Below are 27,384 nucleotides of genomic sequence, written 5' to 3'. Positions count from 1 at the left end.
CTCTGTGCAGCATCCAAAGTGATTTCTCCTGTTTCTAAAGGATTGTTTGTGCCAGGGAGGCGAAGCTGCAGCACTCACCCCTCTGTGTGTTGCTGGTGGCTGCAGCATGCTGTGGTGCACGGCTGGAGGGTGGTGCTCAAGTGTGTGGTGCTGTGGCCATGCTACTGTCAGCTGGGAAAGATTCTGCTTAGCTGCTGCTCCTGTGTTCCTAGCTGTGCACAGCAGTGAGGATGTGCAAGGCAAGGTGCAGTAAATCTCCATGTGAAAGAAGGAAAATGGAGGTCTTGACAAAAGTGGTTTGTCCTCAAACTGTCCTTCTGTGAGGCACAGCTGCACCTTCCATCTCCAGGGGGGGCAGCTGCCAGCCTTATCCATGAAGGAATCTGCACGGTCTCCATGTTTTTTTCTCTGTTAATGTTACTCTCAGAGAGAGTTTCACCAGATAACCATCAACAGTAGCAGTGGAAATGCCATCATTCCTATCAGCCAGCTACTTCTGATTTCCAAATGCAAGGAAAATATGAAGTCCTGTTAATGGATGAGAGAGGCATGGACTTTGGGTGGCCACAGGAGGATGTGGGCAAGGGGACAGCAGAGGCCCCTGCTGCTTTATGAGTGCACTCAAAACTCCACAGGTGTGGAGCTGTGCTCTGAGATCATCTGTGGGTGGCTTGTGCCATAGCCAGAAGTTGGCTAAAAAGAGGATCTGACCCAGTATGGTGACATTTAGTCACCATTGCAGGCTGCCTTCTCCAGAGTCCCTAGTGAAGAGCAGGCAGCTGGCTTCCTCCTGCAGACACACCAAGTTTCATCTATTCTGGGAATTTCTCAGTTTTGCACAAATTCCTGGATCTGTTGTCAGTAACATCTCAAAGCCCACGATGGGAAATTTCTTCTCAAGTCTAAATTCCTGCACTGCCACTGGTAAGAGAAAGGGAAAAAGCCAGGGTTGGCCAGTGGCACTAAGATAGTTTTATGTTCTAAGATGTTTGCTGATTGCCCTGCTGGGGCTGTGAGGAAGAGGTTTTCCTGAAGCTGCTCACAGAGGACTGGTGCAGAGCAGAAGGTCCCTCGAGGTGTAATAGCCCTCATGCTCCCAGCACGAGGCTTTGGGGCCTGATTTGTAGTTCCCAGGTGTGTTTTCCTGATGTTGGTTATTTGAACCATGGAGTCAGATCTCCATTCCTCTGTATTTTGGCACCTGGACAGTGTCTGGAATCACAAAGTTGAATGTGGAGGGCGCTGGATGATGCCTGGCTCTGCTCTGTGTGGCAGCATGCAGGGCTGCAGGGAGAGCAGCTGTTTGCAGCCAGAAATAGCTTCTTAACAAGTATTGTACAGTCAGTTTAAGGGTACCAGCAATGTGGGGAGCCCTTTATGCATCCATCCAGCAGGATGGCTTTGAATCTGGCTTTTGTGGGAAAACACCCCAGGCAGGAGCACTGGGTTGCTTGGGATGGAGCTGGGGAAGAAGCTGGTTCCACCTGCTCTGCTGCACTGTGTTCCTGTGCCCTGTCATTGTCCCTGTGCCCAGAGGCTGCCTGGCAGAGCTCAGACTCAGCCCTGTGTTGGGAGGCTGGATCCTGGGGGAATACTGGAGTCCTTCCAGGTGTGTCATTTTTTTAGGGGCTCATTTACAAAGGGCAGAGAGCCTGGGGCCTACTGGTGTGTCCTTGTGATGTTGTTTGACTGAAATCCTAACTCAGCTGGCATCCTGGGGAGGGCTGTTTGCTGCTTGAGATTGGAGAGAGGAAGTGGCAGGATGCCATGGCTGGGGAAAGCTGGCTTGTGTCTCATTAAACTTGCTGCATGGTTTTTATTTTGGTTTCTTTTTCCTTTTCCTTCCCTGATCTTCTCAAAAACAGCATCTTAATCAGCTTCATTAAGAACAAGGATGCCCCAGCCTGGTGGGGCTTTCTGATTGCAGCTTTGATGTTCATCTGTGCTGTGCTGCAGACACTCATACTCCACCAGCACTTCCAGTACTGCTTTGTTACTGGGATAAGGATGAGAGCTGGGATCACTGGAATGATCTACCGAAAGGTGAGACTGGAATACTTCATGGCCTGGGCCACAGAGCACAGCCAGGCAAGTGTCCTCAGCTCTCAGATCCTGAGGCAGAGCAGGCACTCTGGAGAGGAGCAGCTCCTGCAGAATGGAGGCTTGGGGGCTGGGCAGTTCTCAGGAGTGCCTCTGGCATACCTCGCAGAATTTTCTAGCGCTGTGCACTTTACCGTGGGTGTGTTGAGGGGGCAGCAGCCATGTCACGTGCAGATATTGGTTCGGTTTAAATGTTCAGAAAAGGAGTCCAGGGGAGCAGTGTCCATGCTGTGAGTGCAGTAGATGCAGCTGAGTTTGCTTCAGAATGCCAGAGGCTGCTGCAGATGGAGCTGCTCCCCAGCACCTCCTAATTCTTGTTCTTTGGAGCTTGGGAATGGATGTAGGTGTCAGTTATGTTGTTCATTCTCAGAGAGTGTCTTGGTTTGCTGACAATTGAGGGTCTCTCTCTGTGTTTCTCCATGCATGTCAAGTTTGTGAATCCACTGAATCTTTTTTGTTTCTCAGTCCCTAATCATCACAAACTCAGCAAAGCGCTCATCTACTGTTGGAGAAATTGTCAACTTGATGTCGGTGGATGCCCAACGCTTCACAGACCTGATGCCTTTCCTGAATATGTTGTGGTCTGCACCACTCCAGATATTCCTGGCTTTATATTTCCTCTGGCAGGTACAACCCTTGTTCACAGTTTTTCAGGATTTGTCTAAAACCACGTGGAATGTTTTCATGGCTTTGCTAATTTGACCCAATGCTGCTTTTCAGTTCTCTTTCTGTGAGCTGCTGCTGGTTTTGCTCATCATGGGGAGCAGCAGCACTGGGGTACAAAAACAACTCACCTTTTGTCTTTCAAGACTTTAGGGCCTTCCGTGCTGGCAGGAGTTGCTGTGATGGTTTTACTCATCCCATTTAACTCTGCAATAGCAATGAAAACCAGAGCATTACAGGTGAGTCCCAGCAGAGGAGGTGACATTGTCTGAACTGGCAGCTGTGCTGTGGGACATGGAGGCAGCAGTGCCTGTCTTGGCTATTAACAAGCTATTTGCCCTGATTTACCTGTGAGTAAGATTGATCTATTCAATAACTGTAACCTCTCAGGTAGTTTTCCACAGTGAATGGAATGCACCCTTAAAGGAAGGTGTGGTGTTGACTCAGTGGCTGTTGCTGCTGCTGGAGCAGCTGCTGGAGTTAGCAAGAATTTTGTTTGTCTCTGTGTCCCTTTGCCCTGTACCTGCTTACAGGAGCATCTAGAGGAATGAACATTGTGTCATTTTTGAGCTGTGACTGTTTCCAGAGATGGGAACTGAACCTGGCAGCTTGGGGTTTATGCTAATAGGCAGTGTTGGTTTGCACTGCTACTGAGGTGGGCTAAATCTGAATCACTATCTCCAGGTAAAAGGATCCTTTATTCCCTTCTTTGTAGTCAGTCATCTCTAGTCAAGGAAGGCTGAAAAAAACAATGTAATAATAGTGCCCACTGGCTCTGTGCCAGGAAATCTAGTAAGTAGCTTGTGCTGGGCAGCCTCTCAGTGGCACTTTGGATGATCTCAAAATCGGCCTTTGATGTAAAAAAGGTAAGAAATGGAAAATGAATATCAATGAGGACATTTAAGCACAGCCTTAGTAGCAGAGCACTGCTGTCACCTGCCTTAGAGACACACAGAGTTCCCTCTCAGTCCTGATACTGACATTTTATTACCATCCCTTTTCTCCCTTGCTGGTTATGGGATGCTCTGGGCTGCCTGCCTGGGGTGCAGGTGTGTGTGAGCACAGCTCCTTCTACTCTGTGCAGCTCAGCAGGGATTTCTTGCATTTGTATTTGTTTAAAATAACAGAAGGAAGGGCTGCATTTAAATGTATAGCAAAAAAATAACCTAGCAGTAAGCAGAGTTTTCCAGGGCTGCCCTAAGAAATACAATTATGCATATCAGGGAAGGAACCTCACGAAATCAAAGGAAGCAGCAGGACAGCACTGGTGTGAACTGTTTTTGAAAATGCAGCTCCTTCAGTGAAGCAAAGCACAAAGCTTTTGGATTCTGCTTTCCAGCCTTTTCCCCTCCTTTCTGATTTCTTTGGAGGTACAGACCTGCAAGTGAACTACCTGCTACCAGTCTGCCTTCCTTTGGTTCCCTCTTGCACCCTCTCTAGAAGCAGCCCAGGGATGAGAGACTGGAGGCTCTCCTCTGTCCCCCCCTCCCCCCCCCCAGTGACACTGCTGTGTCTGCTCACAACCCAGGTGCAGCAGATGCGCTACAAGGACTCCCGCATTAAGCTGATGAATGAGATCCTGGGTGGCATCAAGGTGCTGAAGCTGTATGCCTGGGAGCCCTCCTTCTTGGGGAAGGTGCTGGAGATCCGGCAGAATGAGCTGCGGGTGCTGAGGCAAGCTGCCTACCTCAGCTCCTTGTCCAACTTTGCCTGGGTCAGTGCCCCGTTCCTGGTGAGTGGTACCTGCAGCCCTGCCTGAGCAGGGGCACCCTCGAGGGAGAAGTGAGAGGCTTTCTGCTGCCTGAATGTACAGGGCAATAAAATGTAAATACTTAGAAACCCCCAAACCATTCACATGCTTTGAAGCAAAGTTTCCTGATCTCCAGAGCCTTTTTGTTTATCAGTATTTCTGGGTAAAGCCTGTCAGTGTGAAGAGCTGGGAGCTCCCTTTCCTAGTGAGCCATAAGTGGTTTGCTTAGCCTGCAGTTCACAGAGGGAAAATGTGGGGTGGAGCTGGAACTGCAGCCAAACCACAGCCAGATAACTGCTGCTTGATTTTTATTTACCCACTTGTGTAGTTCCCCTCTCAGATCTCCTAATTCAGCTAAGTGCAGCCATGAGTAATCTGAAGGTTATTTCCTTCTGTATCTGCTGGCACAGTGACTTGGCATTCTCAAAGCATGCCAAAAGGTCAGGAACAGAGCACTTGTCCACTTTTGTTCTTGGCACTTTGTTCCAAAGATGCCTCTGGGGCTTGACAGCTTTTTAAAATGTCAGAATATTGCAGATGTCTCACAGGGACTCTCTGGCTTCCAGGTAGCTCTGACCACGTTTGCTGTGTATGTCCTGGTGGATGAGAAGAACATCCTGGATGCAGAAAAGGCTTTTGTCTCTCTCTCATTGTTCAATATCTTAAAGTTTCCTCTCATTATGCTTCCACAAGTCATTGGCAGCCTTGTGCAGGTAAGGAGGATCTGGTGCATAAGCTGGCTTGGACTTGAGCAAGAGGAGCCCCCAGCTGTGCCTAATTTCTGGAATGCAGAGATTCCTTGCATCTCCTCTTAGCTGGCTCTGCTCTTGCTCAGATCTGTTCTCTGCTGCTACCATGCACTGGCAGGCCCAGCATCCTGAGGAGCTTGTGGCAGTTCTGCATTGCTCAGATGAACTCAGCTTGGTCTGAGAAATGTCAGTGTCAAAAACTTGAATTCCAGCCTGAGACTGATCAGAGGGAAGGAGTGCTCAGGAAGCCTGTGGGGTGGAAGCCTAGGCCATGCCATGTGCTTTCTTTCTCAGTGTAAGAGCATTAAGTCCTCATTAAAGAATGATAAAATAACTCCATACTCTTCCCTCAGACAAGTGTTTCCCTAAAGAGAATTCAGGAGTTCCTGAGTCATGATGAACTGGATCCAAACTGTGTGGAAAGAAAAGCAATGGCACCAGGTAAAGCATCAGTGTTCTTCTAACCTATGCTAACACAAGTACCTCATGTTTCTTGGGGACTACCTGAGCTGCCAAACCCCCATGAGTACAGCAGTCTTGGTGTCCTGGTTTTCAAAGGAGCTGCTCCTTTGGGAAGTATGGTGGAGGTTGTTCAGACTTTGTGGAACTCACACCAGCTGCTGGTTTCATGTTTGAGCTTTGAGCTGAGGTACTGGGCCTGAGTTTGCATCAGCAGCATATTGGGTGCTGCCAGCACTGGATCATGAGCTGCATCCACTGACTAGGGACAGCAAGACCTGCTCCAGCTTATCTCACTGCACAAGTGTTTAGGACCACTGTGAGCTGTTTTGATTTCTTCTGTTGGAAACAGCATCCCAAAACAAGCAACAAACCAGGTGGTCTCAGAGAAAGATGTTGCCTTGGTTAATTCCTTCTGGTGACTCTGTGGTTTGAAACCTGAAATGCCACAGGCAGAGGGATGCTCTGTGGCTGTCATTACTGCTCTGCACTACCCCACCAGGAGCTAAAGAGACAGAAAGTCTCAGATCTGTAACTTGTTAGACTGGCAAGCAAAAAGCTGCACAGAGGCAAACTTCATCTGATGAGTCAAAGCCAAGAGTGCAGTGATCCCCTACTGATGGCAGTGGGCTCCTCAAGCAGGTGCATGAGGATTCTGAGCAGCAGGTGCTGGGCTGGGCCGGGCCTGGCCTAGCTGGGGCAGGGTGCAGCAGACCTCTCTGCAGCTCCATGAGTCTCTAAGCTCACAGTCTACAGCTTAAGCTGTCATCAGTTATTGCCACTCTGAACACGGCAGCCCTGAGACTGTAAAGGGACCCACAGGGAACACCCACAGCCCCAGACCGCTCTGTGCCAGCCTCAGCTGTGCTGCTCTGTGCAGTAACTGTCTGCCCTCTCTCCTTGTTCTGTCCTGTAGGCAATGCCATCAGTGTGACGCAAGGGACATTCAGCTGGGGGAAGGAGCTGAAGCCATCTCTGACAGAGTAAGGGTCTTTATGCCATTGCAGTACCACAGCCACTTGGCTCCTGAGGGCTCTGTGTGAAAGATGTCCAACAGTATCTGCAGGGTCACCTCTTGTTTCCACACCCCATATATGCATCTCTTCTGCAAGGCTTGCTACCAGTCCTGCTGATTGACAGCCCAGAGGATAGGTTATGCTGCATTCCCATTTGCTTCTACAGCACTGGTTGCTGTTGGCTGCACACAACAAAGGGAGGAGAAGAACAGTGACCAAGCTGTGCTTGCTGTGCCCAGCCAGGCTGCTTCACCACTGTGCACTTCAGCCCTGGTTTAATGACCTTTCATTTCTTTAGTAAACTAACATTTAATTAATTTCCAGCCTCTTTCCTCCACAGTATAAATCTGTTGGTGCCCACTGGTGCTTTGGTTGCCATTGTTGGCCATGTTGGCTGTGGGAAGACTTCTCTGGTGTCTGCTCTTCTGGGTGAAATGGAAAAGCTGGAAGGAGAAGTAGCTGTGAAGGTTGGTTCTGTTTAACGTGATTTAGCCATGGTTTGGAGAGGAGGTGCTGCTGGTGGTATACCTCAGGAGAGCAACTTCTGCTTGCTGCTGCACCAGCTTGGCTGCCTGCTTCTTTGGGTCCTGCCCACACCTGTTCAGTTGTGGTGTATGTAAAGAGACTTTCCTGATCTACCGCTGCACATCAGCAGTTAGCATATGCCTATGGTGTGGATGTGCAACCAACAGGAGCTCTGTGTGCTGCAGGTTTCAATCAGCTCTAAGCATGAACTGCAGCTGATTACAAGTCACAGATTTCCTTTCTTCCTTTTCCCTCAAGGGTTCTGTTGGTTATGTGCCTCAACAAGCCTGGATCCAGAATGCCACCCTGAAAGATAACATTTTGTTTGGCCAAGCTCCCAACGAGCAGAAGTACCAGCATGTCCTAGAGGCCTGTGCTTTGAAACCTGACCTGGAGGTGCTGCCAGGAGGGGACCAGACTGAGATCGGGGAGAAGGTAACTTTGGTTCTGCTGTTCCTGTTTGTCTGGCTGAGGATAGGCTGCTGTGAAGTCAGCACTTGCGGTGGTTTATCTCTACAGTGGCATCCCTGCTATGATCCACACTGAGATGTGCAGGGCACTTCTGTGGAGGGCAGCTGGATTTCAGCTTGTTCCTAACTCCCAGTGTATGTCTGTGCTGTGACACACAATTGCACGCCCAGCCTGGACAGGCAGGGCTCCAGTTTGTGTCTGACTGTAAAGGCGCATCTGCCCAGAACAGTTAAAGTCCTTCCTTTTCCTGTGGGGATGAGGAGGAGGGAACACACGGTGTGTCAAGTGACAAAGTGCTGTAATCAGCCCTTAGCAGCTAATTTTAATGAGAAAACTTTACATCCATGATTACCAGCAAAGTTTTGTTTTCATAGCCCACTGAATCCCGGCTGGATAGCAAGGGGCAGGGTGGATTTGGGTGTGAGATGAGAAAGGGGGAAGATGTTCTGGGTGCTGCAGCCCTGCTTTCAGTGTTTGCGTTTTAGAGCCTGATCTTCCTGTTATAGTTTTGTGTTTTAGCAGCTCCCTGTAGGAGCTCATTCAGCAAGAGGCTTTATTCCATCTACAGTTTGCTGGGTGAGGGAAGCTTGGCAGCGAAGCAGCAGATTTAGAGCTGTTCTCTGCCTCTCTCTGGCTCCAAGCGAGTTTCTCCTCAGCATCTCATGTTTTAATTTGGCACCCATGTGCTGTGCTGGGTGAGAGCCACCGAAGGTCCCAGCTGCTGTTGTCTGATGTGCTCTGCTCTCCTCTTCCCCACAGGGCATCAACCTGTCGGGGGGGCAGCGGCAGCGGGTGAGCCTGGCGCGCGCGGTGTACAGCGGCGCCGACCTCTACCTGCTGGATGATCCTCTCTCTGCCGTGGACTCACACGTGGCCAAGCACATCTTTGACAGAGTTATTGGACCAGATGGGGTCCTTAAAGGCAAAGTAAGCTGACAGTTAGACCTCCTAGAAGTGCACACAAACTCAGCTGGGGAACAGGAGGAGGGCTCTTTGCCAGTTGGAACAACCCTGGGTGCTGGTGCTTAGCTGGCAGCCTGGACACCTCTTCCCCATGGCTCAGGCTCTGCAGAGCTGCTGCCTAGGCACGCCCAGGGGTGATAGCATCTAGTCAGGACGTGTGGAGGCAGAAATCTGTGTTTTAAAATCCCTATCGTGACAGCTCCAAAACCAAGATATTTGCAGGAACTTGTAAAGGTTGTCAGCTTCGTGGTGCTTGTTGACACTGAGAGACAGGGCAATGAGGAAGCTGTCACAGCTCACTGCTTTTACTGAGGTCTGTGGAAGTGTGCATCCAAACTGTGGTCCTTTTGCTTCCCCTTCTGCTCTTGCTTTGATCTTCTCAGATTATTTTAGAGTTCTAAAGGGAAAGGCTGCAAAGAAAAATCAGCAGAAGATAAAAGGAAGGGGAATAATAATTCAATTGGTTGACTTCCCACTGTGGTTGTCTCAGCCTGCCGTTCACGTCCATGTTTCTAAGCTGGTGTGGCTGGCAAGGATAGAGCGTTTCACTGGGTCATGATCCTTCCTTCCCCATCCCAGACATGTGGTAGTGTGTGGGCTGCTGGGCAGTGCTTGTCCTCACAGTGCCAGCTGACAGTTGTGGAGCTTTGCTCTTTTTCATCCTGTCCAGACCCGAGTTCTGGTGACCCATGGCATCAGCTTCCTGCCTCAGGTCGACCACATCATAGTCCTGGTGGATGGCAAAATCTCTGAAATGGGATCCTACCAAGAGCTTCTGAAACAGAACAAGGCCTTTGCAGAGTTCCTGCACAACTATGCCTTGGAGGAGCGCATTGAGGAGGATGAGCCAACAAGTTGAGTGCTGCTGCTCCTTCAGGCCTGCCTGGCTCTGTCACCCAGCCTGCAGCTCTTGGCTCTGTGTGCAGTGTCCCTTCTCCTTCCTGACAGCCCAGCACTTGCCCCTGAGGCCAGATGTGTGTCACTATAGTGTCTCCACAAATCTCTGTCAAAATTTCATGTGGCTTGTCCTGAAAAAAAGGCAATTTTTGTGTTAGAAATTATCTGAGAGATAGGAATTTATTTACCAATTAGCAAGGCCAGTCCCATCAGGAAAGCAGAGCCAAGCACAACCTGGGCTTGCTGTCCAAGGGGCTACCTAGAGCCCGGGGATTTCTCTGCTTATCTGTTGGGGCTTTTCATGCAGCCAAGTTCCAATGATGTCACTGTTCAGTTGGCTGCTGGGTTGCTTTTATCTTGGTTTGGTTCTGATGGGATGATAGAAGATGAAAGCCTTTTGATAGCTGTTTCCTGTGTGTGACAGCCTTCCCATGCTCTGTGCTGGCAGGACTGCTGCCCTCCAGACAGGCAGATGGACACACCTGGCATCTTCCAGCTGCAGCAGAGGCTTCCAGGAGTTCTGACGTGACTCTCCCATCCCAGGATCATGCCTAGAGCATGCCCTAGAAGTGAATTCAGCTAGAGCCAACTGTAACGCTATTGCTTGGCATTTCTGATGCACTAGAGGGATGTGATGCCAGGGCAGCTGGCAGCCAGCCTGCCTCCTGGGATCGTTGCTGTCTGGCCAGGAGAAGGGATGCAAGCAGAGCTCTGGGGGACTTGTGATTTTCCTGCTGCAGTGTTGTTTTTCATGACTCTGGCTTTGCTGCAGCAAATCTGAGGTATGATCTTGTCCTGCAGTGCTGGAAGATGAAGTCCTGCTGGCAGAGGACACCCTCAGCATCCACACTGATCTTGCAGACAATGAGCCAGTGACCAACGAGGTCCGCAAGCAGTTTCTTAGGTAAGCACAGGGCTCACGTGCTCACAGTCTGGGACAAAACACATCTGAAGATGTCACTAACATGCTTTTCACTCCGGGCTTTAAATTTCTCTTGTAAATGAGTTGATTTAGTGCCCCTTAGAGAGTAAAAGTGAGGGAACATGCAAAGAATAAAGCCCTATTCCTGCAAGTCTCTTTCATCTTAACTGAACCCATGTCCTAGAGCAGCTGTCTGGTTCCCAGGTGACACCACTGCATGCATTTTACCCACACAACACTGACCTGCTGCCAGCTGGGTGAAAAATAAACACTTTGCATCATGCCTCTCCATTGGGAATCTGGGAATCCTGTAAACCTTTCATATCCATACCCACAGCTGGTGTCCTGGCACTGAGTGCAAACAGAGAAGCTCAGGGGTTGGCTCTGAAGTGTCTGTCTTGTGATGAAGCCTGTAAAGGAGCCCAGGCCCTGCCACAGCCTCTGCCAGGTTCTGTACTTCTGGCATCACTGAATGCTCAGAGGGGTGGCAGCAGCACCCCTAGCTCTGAGGGAAGCTGGCATGGGAACGCAGCAGAGGAGCTGGGAATAGGTGCAAGCTGCTGCATCCCTGACTTGCCTTAGCCCTTCCACAAGATGCCCTTTTCCTGCTTTGTTTTGCCTAGGCAACTCAGTGTCATTTCTTCTGAGGGAGGAGAGTGTCCCAACAAAATGTCAGCCAAGCGAAGGGTCTGTGAAAAGAAGCCAGCAGAGCCCCCTCCGCCCAGGAAGAATCCCAGCGAGAGGCTTGTCCAGGCTGAGACCACTGAAACAGGCAGAGTATGGTCTGAGCCCTCCCTTCTCTCCTAGGAAAGTTCATTTTTCTTTCTCCATTTGATGCAGTTCTGTTGACTGTGGTGTGCAAATCCTGACTGCAGGCTTTAGGCATTCATTTGGTGGTCACTGAGCATTCACATTTGGGATTTTGGCAGAGGATTCTGCACCTGGCAAGGCCTAGGTGTTTAGGGACAAAAATTAATATAAAAAAAAAAAATCTCCCAGCTGCTGCCGCCAGAGTCCCCTGAGCCCATGCATCGCTGTACTGCACAGCTCTGCCTTGGCACTGCAGAGCTCTCAGTGCTTTGGAGTTCCAAATCCTTTGGCTGCTGGTGTCAGCTGCAGCAGTGGGGCTCTGCTAACCTGCAGCAGTGGGCAGCAGCCAGCAGATCTGTTCTGCTACCCCACCCTTGAGAGCATTTTCTGCTCATTGGTGCAGAAGGGGAGGTTCTTCTCCTGAGTAGGGCCGGGGGGGAAATGGGAACAGAGAAAAAGAGAAGGAAAAAAGAGAAGAGGGGAACACAAGAGCAACAGGACAGAAAGGAGCAGTGCAGGGAATAGGAGTATGGAGAATTTGTTAAAGAAAAATCCTTCCTTTGCTTCAGAAGGCCCAGAGTGTCCTGCTGATGTCCCTGCTCTCAGCTCTTTCTGGGGGTTATTTTAACTTTCAAGTCCCAGTCAGATGCACTTGGTCCTTTCATTATTCCTTGTTCAGACACTGAGTTTTGTCCTGAGTCTCTGTCTCTTTTGCTTCTCTGCCTTCTTGCACTGCCTTAGAGACAACATCTTTCCTTTTTTTGCCACAAGCCTCCTCTGTTTATGGCCCTCTTGGGGGGCACCAGCGTTTGGTACCTCATTTAAGCTGCCATAAAGACACCTTCAGGGAGGCACGCTCAGCACTTTTCCTAAACAGGCCATTTAAAGCAGTGCTGAGCTCATTCTGCCTGCCAAGCTGCTGCTTTTGCCCCAGGCCCTTGGCTCCAGTTCTCATTCCTCATCCTCTGCTGCTGTTCAGCTTCTCTTTGCTTGCTTTTTTTCCCCCCTCTTCTAGCACAGTCTTAAAACCTAACCCCCCTAAACTAATAAAATACAGCTCCTCAGAATGGAGAAGGTCCTTACCCTGAGGTGGAGCTCAGGCAGCTGAACTTTCTCCATGGTGTGTTTGGGTGGGTTTGAACTTGGCAGTTGCTCTGATGAAGAAGTTTGTTCTGTGTGTTTAAGCCCCTGGGCATTGTTGTGCCAAGCAGCTGTGGTGTGTGGTTTGCAGGTGAAGCTCTCGGTGTTCTGGCAGTACATGAAGGCTGTTAGCCCTGTCCTTTCCCTGCTGATTTGCTTCCTCTATTGCTGCCAAAATGCTGCTGCCATCGGGGCCAATGTGTGGCTCAGCGACTGGACCAACGAGCCGGTGGTGAACGGCACCCAGCACAACGTAGCCATGCGGGTCGGGGTCTATGCTGCCCTGGGCCTCCTGCAAGGTGAGGCCAGCAGGGTGCCGGCGTCAGGTGGCAAAAACATGGCACCAGGGGCTGATGGCCCAAAACTGCCCCCCCCACCCCCGCCCCGAACCTATCCTAAGGGAAGTGACTCAACCTGGAGCTGCAAAGTCTGAGCTGAGCCCAACATTAGTGATTTTGGTGTGAAGCTCTTGGAAGGGCTGGCTGGGTGATGTGGATACTTGGGAGAGGGGAGCTAGAGAGAAAGCATGAAAATGAGGGGCAGAAGAGACTGGAGGGTTGGGGTGAAGTTGTAGCCTTAGGGCTTCATGGAGGCTTGCAGAGAGCTGAGGGAAGGTGATTGTGAGTGTGGACAGCAGGTGAGTCCTGCAGGACACTCCTGTGCCCTAGGCTGTAGTGCTGAGGGGCATGGTCAGAGTGGAAGGCAGCAAAGCTGCTGGCACCACAGAACCCACCAAGTGCCAGAGCTGCGAGCTGGGAACCTCTCTGCTCTGGCTGACTTCTCTCCTCCTCACTGCCAGGCCTCATAGTGCTCATCTCCTCCTTCATCCTGGCCATGGGGGGCATCAAGGCTGCCCGGGTGCTGCACGCGGCACTGCTGGAGAACAAATTCCACACCCCACAGGCCTTCTATGACACCACCCCCACAGGCCGCATCATCAACCGCTTCTCCAAGGACATCTACGTCATCGACGAGGTGCTGCCACAGGCCATCCTGATGGCCCTCGCCACCTTCTTCACCTCCTTGTCGACCCTGATTGTCATCCTGGCAAGCACTCCGCTCTTTGCCGTGGCGGTGGTGCCCCTGGCCGTGCTGTACTTCTTTGTTCAGGTAACTGCAGGAGCAGCTGGCTGCCCTGCCAGCACCCCTGCTCTCTTCCTTGTGTTTCCCTTTAGGAAAAAAAACGGGGGGGGTGTGGGAAACTAGAGTATCTGAATTGCAACCTGAGCAGATAGTGGAGGTGCAAAGTCATCCTTATTTCCCTGAAAAGTGAGGCTGCTCCAAAGGGATTCGTTGTGCTGAACTGCATCTAAAAGGAAAGAGAAATGCAGCTTGCAGCCTACAGAAACTGCAGAGCCCCAGAGCTGTGCAATGGAGCACGGAGATTCTGGAGGGTTGAAACTCATCAGTGACAATGTCCTGTGAGACTTTCTGAAGCCTTCTCTTGGGATACTCAGCTAACAGTTTCCTGTGCCCATGGCAGCGATTCTACGTGGCCACCTCGCGCCAGCTGAAACGCCTCGAGTCGGTCAGCAGGTCCCCCATCTACTCACACTTCTCAGAGACAGTGTCAGGGGCCAGTGTCATCAGAGCCTACAGAAGAGTGAAATCCTTCATAGACATCAGTGACCTGAAGGTGGATGAAAACCAGAGGAGTTACTACCCTGGCATAGTGTCAAACAGGTACAGCAAGACAAAGCTTCTCCTTCCTCCCTTACTGTGTTTTCCTCCCTGCCTCAAGCCCCCCTTCTGACCTCTGCCCTCCTCACCAGGTGGCTGGGAGTCCGAGTGGAGTTTGTGGGGAACTGCGTTGTCCTCTTTGCTGCCCTCTTTGCTGTGGTGGGGAGGAACACGCTGAATGCTGGCCTGGTGGGACTGTCGGTGTCCTACGCACTGCAGGTGTGTGGCAGCCTCACCTGTGGGCCTTTTGGGAGTAGCAGGGCTGTGCTGCACCCCAGTGTCCCCAGCAGCATGCAGGAAGCTGGGGAAGCACCAAGTGCACCCACCAAGAGCAGACCCTTTGGCCATGTCCTGCATCATGCCTGACAGCAGCAGAGCAGTGATGGAGGTGACCACAGGCAGAGCAGCTGGGTTCATAAACAGGCATCCTGAAGTGTGCTCAGCCATGCTGTGGGCAGGTGAGGAGCTGTGAGAGCCTGCCCCTTGCCAAGGGCTTCCAAGATCCCAGGAATGTGGTGGATTGCTGTTAGCAGCTCTCCAGCAGAGCTGTGGCTGGGGCAATGTCTCCCAATCACCTTCCTTGAGAGGCTCATTTGCTAAATCACCATGGGAGGCACCATTCTCCCTCTGCTGCTTCATGCAAGCACCTGGTTCTCTGCAGACTTCTTGTCCCAATGACTGCATCACCAGGAATAAATCCATTTTGGATATCACTGGGAATCCATGTCTGCTGTGGTCCTTACTGTGAAATCTGTTCTTTCTCTGTGGGTGATTTATTCCTTGTCTTCTCCAAGGTGGTGATGTCTCTGAACTGGATGGTCCGTACAGCTTCTGACCTGGAAAATAACATCGTGGCTGTTGAAAGGATAAAAGAGTATTCAGAGACTGAAACAGAGGTCAGCTCCTGAGCTGCAGCCACCCTCACCCCCAGAGTGGCAAGGCTGTAATGTTCACATGGTGTCTTCTCAGGCTCTGGAGATGCAACCCTTGCTCTGGCTGTGATCATTTCACCTGAACAAATGTCATGCTCTGCACTGGGATTTATGCCACCACAGCTCCAGATTAGTGCTGCTGCCCTGCAGCCTGCGCTTGGCATCTCATTTTCTGCTGCTGTCAGTGGCTGTAGCACAAGACGAATGAGTTTTACCATCAGGGTAAAGCTCCCATAGGCTTTTAAGGGTTTGATGCTTGGTCCTGCCTGCATGGCTAGACCTGTGACTCTGCTCTGAGCACAGCTGCCCTTGCTAGCAGTCTCTGAGTGTTTGCAGGAGGGTTGCTGTTTGATCATCTTAACCAGTCCTCATCTCCCAGGAGAGAGAAACATCTCCAGGAACACTGCTCTGCTGAATCCAGGAAAAGCCTCCAATCATCCACTTTAGCTGCCAAAGACTTCAAAAGAAGGCAGATGGAGCTGTGTTGGGGGTGTACGTGGTGGGAGACTGCAGTTAGAAAACAGGACCCGAGGAGAGCTGCAGGGCATGGTTCTGCAAGTATCAAATCTGGAAGCTACAGTTTAGAAGCCAGACCTTGAAGCAGGCAGAGTTGTCTTAAAGGCAAAAAAATCCTGTCCAGTGAGAATTTGGCCTTGCAGGCTCAGATCCTTTCCCTGTGAGCTTCACAACCAAGATCAAAGTGAGTGGGCACTTCAGGACCCATGGGTTCCCCCCCGTGACACAGTTATTTGATGATGGAGATTTGGTGTCTCAGATCTCTCTATAGTAACCCAGGAACCTTCATGTTGTTATCTGCTTGAATGATGTTTTCTTAAGCTGCGTGAGACGTTTCTGACCTCTGTTTTCCTCAGGCTCCCTGGGTGATTGAGGACAAGAGTCCCCCAGAGGATTGGCCTTCCAAGGGAGAGCTGGAGTTTGTGAATTACTCAGTGAGGTACAGGAAGGGCCTGGATCTGGTGCTGAAGGGGATAAACCTCCAAGTGCGCGGTGGAGAAAAGGCAAGTTACCAGCTGTGTGTCTTTGCTAGAACTTTGCTCTGGGCCTCCAGTGACAGAGAGAGTAGAGGACAGGGTCTGCCAGCACGCTTGCCCTGGTGCTGGAGACCTGCTCAGGCTGGTGCTGCGGGAGCCAGCAGTGGCAACCCTGCTGTTGGTGTGCCAACATCCTCCAGGCTGGAAGCACTGACATGGGATGTTCTGGACTGTCAAAGTTAGGTTGGCAGCAGGCTCTCTGCTGTGCACCATGTAGGAGGCACCAGTGGCACAAATTCAGTGGAAGTGGTTTTCTGAAGCAATCCAGATGGGAGAAGGAATTCCAGCTTTTCCCATCTGCTCTCTGGCTTTCTCTGTGCACTGCTGGCATGGAAAGAGAAGTTGTTCTTAGCTTCCTTAATCGGGAAGTTGTCTTTGGTCTTGGAGATTGCCTGCTTCAGTTGGAAGTTCTGGGATTTGCTGGTGATGGAGCAATTGGCACGGGAGACAGGCTGCTATCCAATGAGAATTATCCTTAGACTACAGGGGATGGCATCACCTCGTGGAATAGAGACATGTGTTCCTGTGACCTCTGATTGCCCTCTGCAAAGCCTTTATTTCCTGTCCTTGAGTGGCTGGTCTCCCATCATGGGTACCTCAGCTAACCCCTCAGAGTCCTCTAGGCTGGCTCCAGTCCCAGACCTTTACCTGGGATATCTCCCAAATGACAGGAAAGGCACCACACAAGATCCAGCGCAGAACACAGCTCCCTAGGGAACGATGGGTGCATTCTGTCTTGGAATCTGAGAATGGCTTTTGTTGGAGGGGACTTTGGCAGGGACACCTCCCACTAACCCAGGTTGCTCAAGGCCTCATCCAGCCTGGGCTTAAGCATTTCCAGGGATGAGGTGTCCACAACTTCTCTTGGCAGCCTGTTCTAGTGTCTTACCACCCTCAGAGTAAAAAGCTTCCTAAAGTCCAGCCTAAATCTCCCCTGCTCTAGTGTCAAACTGTTGCCCTTTGTCCTGCCCCCACAGGCCCCTACCAGTGTCCCTGACAAAGGTGTCAAGCAGTGCTGACCCTTGAGGGCCTCTGCTCATCACTGGTCTCCATTGGCACTCTGAGCCATTAGGCTCTCACCTGTTTCAAACTGCTCCGAGGGCTCTGGGGGGTGGTGTGGGTTTGGTTGGGTTTGGGCTGGCTCTAACTGAATGTTTTGTTGTAGATTGGAATCGTTGGCAGGACCGGAGCAGGGAAGTCCTCCATGACCCTCTGTCTCTTTAGGATCCTGGAAGCTGCGAAAGGGGAGATCAGAATTGATGGTGTCAACATTTCAGAGATTGGTCTCCATGACCTTCGGTCTAGGCTAACAATTATTCCTCAGGTACTGTTTCTGTGTATCACAGTGAGGGAAGCATCTCCAGCAGCTTAGCAAACCATCACTAATGACTTATCTACAGAGCAAAATGCTTCATGAGGCTCAGAGATCTGCTCCTGAGAAACAAATTGTGGGTTAAGTGGTCCTGTCCTGCCACCTTATGAGCAGAGGATTTAGAACAAACCATCTTTACAGGTGGAACCTGAGTTTTGAGTGGGTACACCAGGATGTGTTTTCAGTGTGGATGGGACTGGGAGGTGGCCAACCTGCAATGCAATGTAGACTTCAAAGCAATAATTCACAATATCTGTACCCACAGCAGCTGAAGCACTTCTCTAATGACCCTTGGGTTTATATCCAGGATCCTGTTCTCTTTTCTGGAACGCTGAGAATGAACCTGGACCCATTTAATAAGTATTCAGATGAAGAAATATGGAGAGTTCTTGAACTGTCTCACCTGAAGAGGTTTGTCAGCAGTCAGCCTTCCATGTTGGACTATGAATGCTCAGAAGGTGGAGAAAACCTTAGGTAAGGAATGCTTTCCTTCAGCACCTGAGCAGGGCTCACACTGCAGCAGGCTGTCTGAAACCATTTAGTCACCCGTTGCTGTTTCAGGACAACTGCAAAGGCTCAAATGTTTGCTGATTGTTCTGCCTCTGCCACAAATGATCTGGTTCCCTGCTGCTGGGGAGGATTTCTCCCAAACTACCCCCCTGAAATCTTAGGGCGATGTAGTGTTAGGAACAGGCAAATTCCTTCAACATGGTTTGTCAGGAAGGGAAGTGCCAGGGTAACATCAGGCTGCTGTGCAGAGTTGAGTCCTCTGCCTAAAATGATACCTCAACAGTGTTTGTCCATTGCTGTCCAGAGGACCCAGGACATGAATGGGGATGGTGCAATGGTGTGCTCTCAGAGCTACAGTGACTCCTGAGGCTGTGCTGGAGCCAGGGGATGCACCTGGTGAATCAGCTCCAACCCCTCCTGCAGAGACAGGGGTGCCCCTGTAGCAGGGCAGGAAGCGGAGGCTGTCCAGGAACTGTTGGGGTACTGGTGGCAGAAAGGACTTGCAACCTCAGAGCATGTTATTTAGTTAATTGCCCCCTTTTTTTTTTCTTTTTTTTTTTTAAGTTTCCTATGCTCAGTGTGGCTCCACTCTGTGTGCTCCTGGGAGCTCAGGCAGAAGCTTTGCAGTCATTGGCTTTCCTGGCCTTGATCACAGTGCTAGAGGAGGCGTTTGGTGCCTCTGCCAGCACTGGGTCAGGCAGGAGGTGCAGGCAGCTGCTGAGGGAGTTGTGCGACACTGCAGTGTCTGTGGAGCAGCCTGGGCTCAGCACTGTGGGTTCGGTTGTGTAGCATCCTGCAGGTCCTGGGCAGGGGGCATGAGGGGCAGGGGCATCAGAGTCTCCCATGTGCAGCCCTGTCTTTGTTGGCAGCATGGGTCAGAGGCAGCTGGTCTGCCTGGCCAGAGCCCTGCTCCGCAAGAGCAGGGTCCTGGTGCTGGACGAGGCGACGGCAGGCATCGACCTGGAGACCGATGACCTCATCCAGAGCACCATCAGGAGCCAGTTTGAGGCCTGCACAGTGCTGACCATAGCGCACAGGCTCAACACCATCATGGACTACACCCGGTGAGGACCTGCGTGGTGCACAGTGGGAGGCTGAGGGGTGTCCTGGGCACAGGCAGCAGCACTTGGTCTCTAGGTTGCCACACTTGGGCCTGTCAGGGAGTGATAGAAAAGGATTTCACTTGTCCTGGAGGGATTCTTCACCACCCCCCTCTCTGTTTTGCACAGGATTCTTGTTCTGGACAATGGGACCGTGGCCGAATTTGATACCCCCAGCAGCCTTATAGCAGCCAAGGGCATCTTCTACAGCATGGCCAAAGATGCTGGACTGGCGTAAGAAGACCCCTGGAGTTTGGGGGTGTTTTTTACTGTTATTGACTTGCCTCAAGAGTGACTTCTGAATGTACTGTAATTTACAAACCAGATTTTGTACTAAATTAACCTCGTGATTGTGACCAGAGTCTTTCACAGCTCTAAGGGCCAGAAAGTGATTTTTATATTTTTTAATATTTTCTGTACACATGAAGTATTTTATTACTTGATTTTTTTCCCAAGGAATGCCAAACATTCTGCCAAGGAAACGTATGCAGGACAATGTGTGCTGTGTTCGGGTTTATAATTAGTAAATTATGCTAATGGTGCCTAATATACCTGGCTTGTGTGTTTGTTGCATGAGGATTGCCTGGGTCTGAAGCGCAGAGCCAAGCCCAAGGACAGGCAGGGAACTTCTGCGTAGGCCCTGCGCAGCAGTCCCAGCCATCCGCTCACAGCGAGTTCGGGCTGCTCTGAGGTGCCAGCTGAGCAGCGGGCACCGGCAGGCTGGCAGAGGGCTCCCTCTCGTGTGCTCAGAGCTCTGCTGCTGCCGTTCGCCTCCGGAGCAGCACTGGAAGGAGAGGCAGCATGGCTGAGCCAGGCGCCGGTTCCTCTCCCCCTGCTGCAGCACGGCTCCTGCTCTGCCTGCCCTGGGCTGCGGGGGGTCCCTCGCTCCAGGCACAGGAAGCCAGCAGAAGCGGTCAGTTCCAGATCAGGGCTCCCCTCAGCTGGCCTGGGGGGTTCCTGCTCAGTCTGCTGCTTTACAAACCCAGATACAGGCCATGTCCCTCCTATAGCTCGCTGGGGCTGTAAACTCCTGGACAGGATGAGGAGGTCCTCTGGTGGCTGCAACTTCCACAGGAGAGGGGGAAGGGTGAATTGGTAGGGAAATTGGATCCTGGTTGTGTCCCATTTGCCTCTTGCCTCTCCTGCTTGAGTTCCCCTAGTTCACAGGAGATGTTTCTACATCTGGCCTCTTCCTCAAACACAAATGACTGAGTACTAAAATCCTAACAAATAAGATACAATCCAGCTCTCAAGAACTTTTCCGTTTATTTATTCCAGAATTTCATAGCAAATAGTTGCCTAATGCTGAATGTTAAGGAACAGGAGAAGTGATTTTTATTATTTTTTTCATCAAATACAAGTCACTGGGAACAAAGCAAAGCCATTGCATAGGAACATCGGGTTTGGTATCAGCCCAGAGCCTCCCCCCTGGCATTGCACTTTCTTTTCACACAGGCAACTCTAAAGGGTTAGGATGCAATCTCTCAGGAATGTAGAGGTAAAAGGAAAAGAAAATTACAATTTTTGTGCTTTTGAAAGGAGAAGCTTAAAGCAATATAGGATAAATATGTTGTCAACACAGCAACAGCTGCAGGTGTTAGCACTCTGCAGGGGCAGACAAGGCCAGCAGGGGTTTGGCTGAGAGCAGGTTTATGACTTGGATCATTCCTATCACTTTTTATTTTCAACCTGAGAAATAAGGAGAAGTGTAAACAGGGATTAAGAAATCACAGGTATTAAGTCACTTAATAGTATTTAAACTAGACATAGGTTTGTGCTTCTGCCAGAGATTTAAACCTTTCTGGTTTTTATCCTCAAAATAAGACACCACTGAAGATGAGCAGCCCAGGAGCAAAGGGCAAGGGGCTCAGCATGGACATGGTTTTGTGGCAGGGTCTTTAGCTTGGGTACCTAACCAACGACTCCCAACACTTGGAGTCTTTCCCTGAGAGCTGCTCACTCTGCCTGCACTGTTCCAAAGTTCACCTTTTGTAAGGAGATGTGTTGCACTAACAGCCAGCTCTGACAGTGGCATTCAGCTACCTCCAGAGCAGGCCCCTTACTGCTCTGTGAAGGAGATGTTGTCACTGTGCAGAACAACTTCAGTTTATTTCAAGGTTAATGAAAGAGATTTTGTTTTCACTGCATTAGCCCTTATAGATACTGTGTGAAATGACATTTTAAAATGAGAGACACAAATGTTGTACGTTAGTCTCTGAACAGTTAGTATGTGAGCTCTGAAGCCTTCTTGTTGTAGCCACCCTGCTCAGAAAGTGCTGCTGGTCTGAAAAGAAAGCTTCTGTCGCTTACTGTCAGAACAAGCTCCAGCTCCTGGAAATCCTGCAGCCTTGCCACATCCTTGTCCTTGAAATAAGCACAACAAGTTGTTAGGTGACAGTCCAGCTGTCCAGCTCTGCAGAGGTGAGTTCCAGCAGGCTCACACTGACACAGGGGTGTATTTACCTATAAGCAGGACAATTCCCTACAGCACACTGGGAAGCAGGCACCCTGCTGCCCCTGGGGTCTGTCCTGGGCTCCTGCTCAGCTGCTCATCTCAGCCTGTTTCCTGAGGGAATGCTACACTGATGGCCAATGCACACGGGCAGTGGAATTGCACTTGGGAAGAACCACTGAGTACTGCCCCCATCCCTGCTCCTCCTTCTCTACTCCTTGGTGATTCTTAGAAGCTAATGAATCACTTCCTGCATCTACTCACACAGGTTCTGCAGGCAGGAGCAGCCCACCAACACCATCATCAAGCTGGCTTTGGCAAGGCCTTCAGAGAGCAGTGAAAGACACCCTCCCACCCTGCAGCTTGATCTCTGGTCTCTCTGCATCATCTCAAGGAAGAGTAAATGTCCCACAGTCCTAACCAGAGAGCCTGAGGTCATTAGAGCTGGAAATTAAAGCAGCTCCCTCAACAACCACCTAAGCTGGCAAGTGACAGACCTGCTGCTGTCTCCTTGCACGTCTTGACTCACAAGGTTATTCTCTGGGCAGTGCAGATGGGGTGCAGGGAGCTCTGTTAATCTCACACTAATCAGATCAGCTCCAAGCTGACACCTGCAACGCTGCAGAGGGAGCTGAGCGTGACAAAGGGCAGCAGTGAATTGGTATCACAGGGCAGCAGGTCTGGTCTCTGCTACACAAAGGAAGGCCACTGATGTGACAAGACAGAAGCCTGCGCTCAGAATAGTTTTGAAAGCCCTTTTTTGAGAGGACTGTGCAGTCCTCACTGGCCACACAGAGCTCCCTGGGGACCGCAGGCTGTGAGGTGCTGTGACAGGTGCTAGGGGTGCGGCACTGTGCCTGGTCTAGGAGCTGTAGTGAGCTCAGATACTGACTTGCCCAACACCAAATGTGATGAAACAAAATGATCAAGAAACCAGAGGCTAAAAAAATCCAAATGAAACAACTGCTGAGTGCTGGAAGCTGAAAGGAGGCTTATTTGGCTGGAGAGGTTGGTTGGGTTTTTTTCCAGTGTGGGCCTATGCAGGTGACCACCCAATAATTCATTTTTGATGGCAACCTAAACACCTTTTGTATAAGCTCCCTGGGCAGTGGAGAGTCCTTACCTTCCTTAACACTGTATTGGGTAACTTCCTGATCTTCTGGACGTGCTCAGGGTTGATGCCCAGCTCATGGCAGCTCACTCGGAGCAGCTCCTTGTAGGTTAGCTCTTGTCTGTCCAGCTCAATCTCAATGAAGTCATTTTCTCTAAGATTAGGGTTTTGTATTCTGACCTTAAGCACCAGTTCTGTTAGAAGTAACAAAGTACATCAACAGGCAGATGTATAAAGGAATTGGCAAAGAAATCTCTCTGCTAACTTCCAAGCACTTCTGTGTTCCATGCAGCTTGTCTGCATCAGTTGTACCAATGCAAGAATCCTCAGGAAGCCAAGAACTGCAGCTGAACAAGCATAGTGTGGGTTAGATGGGCTTCCATCATGCTACCTGCAAAACCTATCACAAATCCAATCTGTGGGTGAGTGCTCCTCTTGCTAGGTTGAAGCTACCTTCACAGCAGCTTAAGCTGGTTATGCATTTCCTGAACAACCCAACATGGCATTTACTGGCTTTTGATTCTTTTCGTCATCAGTTAACTTCCCATGGCATCAGAACACCTTTTATTTCCAGAATGGCTATTCACAGAATCATAAAATGACAGGCTCTGTTTCCCTCTCTGGGCACAAGCTGGCCCTGCAAGAGTGGCAGAGCTCACTGCCCGCCTGCCTGGGTTCTTTAGTTGAGATTTGCAGTATGCTGGCTAGAGCATTCAATTGCTCTGGTGCCTGTGTGCTTACAGCAACCTGAGACCATCGAGAAATGTGTTCAGCACTGCTTTAATCCCAGTTCCAGCAGCATTAGGATATCTGCCTCATTACTGCCCTTCGAGGGCTTCCTGAGCTCCTAAGCACAGGAACCTGCAGCTCTCTGGCAGTGCTGAACCCACATAAACTCTGACCATTCTGGTTTCACCCTCGATAATGACAGAAGTTTTAAGACAAAGAGAGGAGAGACTTTTACTGTTACCTTGCATGTTAAGGGGAAAAGTTCCCGTGAAGAACAGCGGCTGAAATGCTGGCATATGCCCCAGGCAGGAGCCGTTCTCTTGCTGAGGTATGGACTGGGCTGATGCAGCTGGCGAAGGGGGACTTCTCCAGGACACTGAGCCCTGGTAAAGTGGAACTCTCTGGAGGACAGGCTTTGCACATGGTGGTGCAGCACAGCCTCTGGGCAGCGATAGTGTGTCCCCAGCACCAGCTGCCTGGGCAGCCGCGCCCCTGGGCTGCAGCGCTGCACATGTGCCAGGCTGCACAGCAGGCAGGGAGGAGGAGCTGGCATCCTCTGGGTCCAAGTGGGAGATGCTCCTATTGACAGCAGAGTCTGGAATGCTTCCACTCATGCTGTTATAAATGTAAGGGAAAGGGGGGTGGGCCAGGTAATTAGGGATGATTGGCAGCTCTGGTTCTTCCTTTAGGGCTGTGAGTTCTTCACCTTCCACTGCAAAACAAACAGAACAGCCCTCACTGAAGCAATCAGAGCAGCCCACCATGACTTCTGGTGCTGATTCTTCTGATCACCACTTAACTCGTCATTACTAATTCATGGCATCAGAACACCTTTTATTTCCAGAATGAAATTCTGAACTGAAACTGTAATTCCAGATTTCCCTCTCTGGGCAGGCAAAATGTAGACAAAGGCCTGGCTCGTCACAGAGCAGCTCACCTCCAGAGCTGCCCAGTCTCCATGACTAGACAGAAAGCGTTGCTCTTGCACTGCAGAGTTTCTTTGTACTTTTTTTTTCCCCTCGAGGAGGAAGCAGAGAGTTAAAAGCAGGACATGAAAAAATATGAATCCAGAAGCATTAGGGCTTTGTGCTTAGGTGCTGATTGTAGTCATTCTGAGGGTGCTATTTCCTTCTAAACACTGCAGTGTCTGTGGTTTGGTTTGGTTTAATCTGCAACCAGCACATCGTAACATGGTCTCTGATGGAGCAACACTGTCATCTTCATAATGTACAAGGCAATGAAAAGCAAAGGGTAATGTGTTGTTGGATATTAAGGCAGAGGACAAAGGGACAAGGATGTGCAGTACTGGAAGAGATTTAACATCACCACTTCAACAGCTGGGAGACAATAATGAAAACAAAACCAGACAGGGGCACAAAGGGGAGGAACAGTTGTGAATAACCACGTTTCACCTGACTTGCCACCTCCAGCAGCAAAGCTGACTCTGCTGCAACAGTTACAGAGCAAGGTAAAAAGTCTCTGCCCCCATTCTCTAATGAGCTGTTTCTCCAGACGACTCATTTTCCATTTATCCAGCACTCTGCCTAAGCTCCACAGATCCTCAGGAAAATTGGTGATGTTCAAATAAAGGCTTCATACACGTTTCAGTGATTTTCTCCTGTTGCCCTTTTGAAAAGAGGAAGCTACATCTGTGACTGCAGCTGCAGTGTCACTGTCACAGCCTCCACCTGGGCATTTTCCGATTGTACAGCATTTAGGAAAAGGTTTGGCTAGCTGGATATGGAATTTGTTGGTATTCCTCTTTCTTAGGCTTTGATTCCTTACCAAGTAAACATCCCAGAAATTCAGTTCTTACTCAGACCCAAACATGGAAAATAAAGCCCAGCCCCTCCAGGCTTTAAGCAGCCTGTGGCTGCAGTGGGGCAGTGGTGGGGCAGGGACAGCAGGTTCCATTTACCTCCCAGCATCCTCCTGATCTCGCTCCTGGACGTCAGCTGGGCTGGCCTCTCTCCCTTCTTGGTGAGGATCTCCTTGTCAGCGCCGGCGCACAGCAGGTGAGCCACCACTGCAGTGTGGTTCCGCTTGCATGCCCAGTGCAGGCAAGTCCTGCACACGAGAGATGGGAATGCTGTTTGAAATCCTAAAGCACAACAGATTCTTCAATTTGTCATCATTTGTCCACTAACCCTTCTGGGAAATAAATACAAAAAGAAGGCTTTTGTGTGCTACTATAACCTCTGAAAGAAGAAGTTGTACTTAAAATACTTGTCTGTGTACCCCTGAGGGACACTTTCCTGGGATGCTACTTTCCCTCTTTAGTTACTGCTGTCAGCACAGGAACTTGCACTGCTTGGGAAGGGAATGATCTCTGCAACACTGAGAGTGCAGTTTCTAAGCACAGTGCTCACGAATCAGCTCTCTTAGATTTTTACAAGCTCTAATTTTAATCACCACTCTTTGTACCTTATGTTGCAGCTGTCCCACGCTTCTGAAAATCACCAGTCAAGAACTTGAGCTCTGTGCCTGGTGGTTTTCCTCCTGGTTTTAATTACAACTTCAAGAACTGACTTCAGGGAGTCCTGGAAGTTGCCTGAGCACTCCCTGTATGACCTGCTCAAGGCACACTGGCTGTGTGCTCATCTATGGACCTGCGCAAGTGCCCATCGCTGTACAATCTCGGGTTTGCTGTTGGCAGGTGCTATCAATGAGACAGCAAACCCAAAGTGTTTCTTATCTCACTGAAACTGCCTGCAAGTCCCCGCCTGGAAAGGAAACTCAAGTTTCAGACCTGACTGAAGAGTCACTAAGAGGCATTTCTGGTTAGACAGGAAGGCGCTGTCCTGGGCTGTCAGCAGACCCTAAAACAGACGCAAAATAAAAGCACCCTGGTGCCCTGCCGGAGCAGCGAGCAGCACAAGGCACAAGTCGTGGTGGGCAGGGCTGCCGGTAGCTGCGGAGGGGCTGGGCAGCGGCTCGGCCTCTGAAGAGCCTCGTCCTTCAGCAGAGGAGCGGACCCGGGAAGCAGCCCGCGCCCCGCCGGAGCCTTACCAGCCGTTGATTTCGTTCTGGGAGTTGGGGCTGACCCCCAGCTCCAGCAGCCGCCGCACCTCCTCCGCGTCCCCGAGCGCCGCCGCCTCCCGCAGCCGCTCCTGCCGCTCCCGCTCCGCGGCCGCCGCCATCTCGCCGCAGCCGGCGGCCGCCTCAGGTCCGGGGCCAGCTCTCATCTGGCCGCCGCGGAGCAGAGACAGCACGGCCTCGCCCGTGTCACTCCCGCCGGTCCGGGCCGCGCTCTGCTGGGGGACCCTATTCCCGGTGACAACCTGGGTCCGGGCATCGCGTTCCGGCTCTCTCCCGGCCACAGGCGGGTACGGCGGGTCGGCCCAGGAATTTAGCAGCAACAGACGGGTACGCGGCGTCCCGGGGGATGATTCGATGCCCTCACACTTGTATAGCAAGCAGCGTCTCCTGCCCTGCTGTTCGTTCTTGCGGGCTCTAGATCCATGCAGTCATTCTTTCTAGGAATTTCATTCTTAATTCTCGGCAAAATCTGTTATTCCACCCGAAAAAAGTATAGATCGACATGTGCCTGCAAATCAGCCAGGCATTACAGGTAATTCCTGGAACGTGCAGTGGTCGTTTTGAAAGCTGGGGTTTGTCATTGTGGATTTGCCCTAAACCAAGTTACAGGAGAGGGACGACCTGGTAAAAACACAACTGTCAGGAGTTAAAATAAGGATTTCTAAGTGCCGCCGGACAGTTGGCCCTGTTCCGTCTGCTCCTGGACCACGCGGGGGAAAGCCACCGCTGCTGGGCTCCAGCAGCCTGTTTGTTTTCTTGATGCAGCTGGAGAAACACAAAGGAGCTGAAGCAGGGCTCAGTTCTGCCCTTGCTTTCTGAAACGAGCAACTGCCTCCCATCCCACCCCCGACCCAGGCTGCAGGATACCAAGACTGAATATCCATACAAGTTGGCATTGATTTCAATTACACTCTATTAACAGTTCCTACGGATTGTTAGATC

At 50.8% G+C, this 27,384-nt stretch overlaps 2 protein-coding genes across 2 annotated transcripts in view; one reads left to right on the top strand and one right to left on the bottom strand.

Annotated features, from left to right (window-relative positions):
• Window positions 1–19,349, top strand: part of ABCC3 (ATP binding cassette subfamily C member 3) — a 38,271-nt gene extending 18,922 nt beyond the window's left edge. Inside the window, exons 10-32 of the mRNA XM_054393775.1 lie at window positions 1,866–2,043; window positions 2,566–2,727; window positions 2,910–3,002; window positions 4,292–4,499; window positions 5,084–5,226; window positions 5,616–5,703; window positions 6,638–6,704; window positions 7,078–7,204; window positions 7,521–7,697; window positions 8,493–8,660; window positions 9,367–9,550; window positions 10,395–10,497; window positions 11,139–11,292; window positions 12,557–12,764; window positions 13,265–13,575; window positions 13,949–14,148; window positions 14,238–14,364; window positions 14,940–15,041; window positions 15,950–16,096; window positions 17,295–17,453; window positions 17,809–17,975; window positions 18,881–19,075; window positions 19,241–19,349. Coding sequence (XP_054249750.1) covers window positions 1,866–2,043; window positions 2,566–2,727; window positions 2,910–3,002; window positions 4,292–4,499; window positions 5,084–5,226; window positions 5,616–5,703; window positions 6,638–6,704; window positions 7,078–7,204; window positions 7,521–7,697; window positions 8,493–8,660; window positions 9,367–9,550; window positions 10,395–10,497; window positions 11,139–11,292; window positions 12,557–12,764; window positions 13,265–13,575; window positions 13,949–14,148; window positions 14,238–14,364; window positions 14,940–15,041; window positions 15,950–16,096; window positions 17,295–17,453; window positions 17,809–17,975; window positions 18,881–19,075; window positions 19,241–19,349 — 3,577 coding nt within the window. The remainder of the gene's footprint in view (window positions 1–1,865; window positions 2,044–2,565; window positions 2,728–2,909; window positions 3,003–4,291; window positions 4,500–5,083; window positions 5,227–5,615; window positions 5,704–6,637; window positions 6,705–7,077; window positions 7,205–7,520; window positions 7,698–8,492; window positions 8,661–9,366; window positions 9,551–10,394; window positions 10,498–11,138; window positions 11,293–12,556; window positions 12,765–13,264; window positions 13,576–13,948; window positions 14,149–14,237; window positions 14,365–14,939; window positions 15,042–15,949; window positions 16,097–17,294; window positions 17,454–17,808; window positions 17,976–18,880; window positions 19,076–19,240) is intronic.
• A 1,961-nt stretch (window positions 19,350–21,310) lies between these two features.
• ANKRD40 (ankyrin repeat domain 40) lies at window positions 21,311–26,543 on the bottom strand. Its single transcript, XM_054393811.1, has 5 exons — window positions 26,413–26,543; window positions 25,322–25,470; window positions 23,645–24,115; window positions 22,687–22,868; window positions 21,311–21,475 (listed from the first exon to the last, which is right to left on the bottom strand). The coding sequence occupies exons 1-5, from the start codon at window positions 26,541–26,543 to the stop codon at window positions 21,335–21,337; spliced, it is 1,074 nt and encodes a 357-aa protein (XP_054249786.1). The 3' UTR covers window positions 21,311–21,334.
• Window positions 26,544–27,384: the final 841 nt, after the last annotated feature.

Source organism: Indicator indicator, chromosome 29 (assembly GCF_027791375.1).
Source record: "Indicator indicator isolate 239-I01 chromosome 29, UM_Iind_1.1, whole genome shotgun sequence".
In the NCBI taxonomy this organism is placed as follows: Eukaryota; Metazoa; Chordata; class Aves; order Piciformes; family Indicatoridae; genus Indicator; species Indicator indicator.
Note: the sequence above shows the minus strand (reverse complement) of the source record. Positions and strands in the feature narration are given on the sequence as shown.

Excerpts from the sequence above, each read along its gene's own strand:
- ANKRD40 (XM_054393811.1), bottom strand. The coding sequence starts at position 26,543 with ATGGCGGCGGCCGCGGAGCGGGAGCGGCAGGAGCGGCTGCGGGAGGCG. Across the intron at positions 22,869-23,644 it reads TTTTCCCCTTAACATGCAAG|AACTGGTGCTTAAGGTCAGA; the intron begins GTAACAGTAAAA and ends TACTTCTAACAG. Across the intron at positions 21,476-22,686 it reads CCAATACAGTGTTAAGGAAG|GACAAGGATGTGGCAAGGCT; the intron begins GTAAGGACTCTC and ends GCTTATTTCAAG.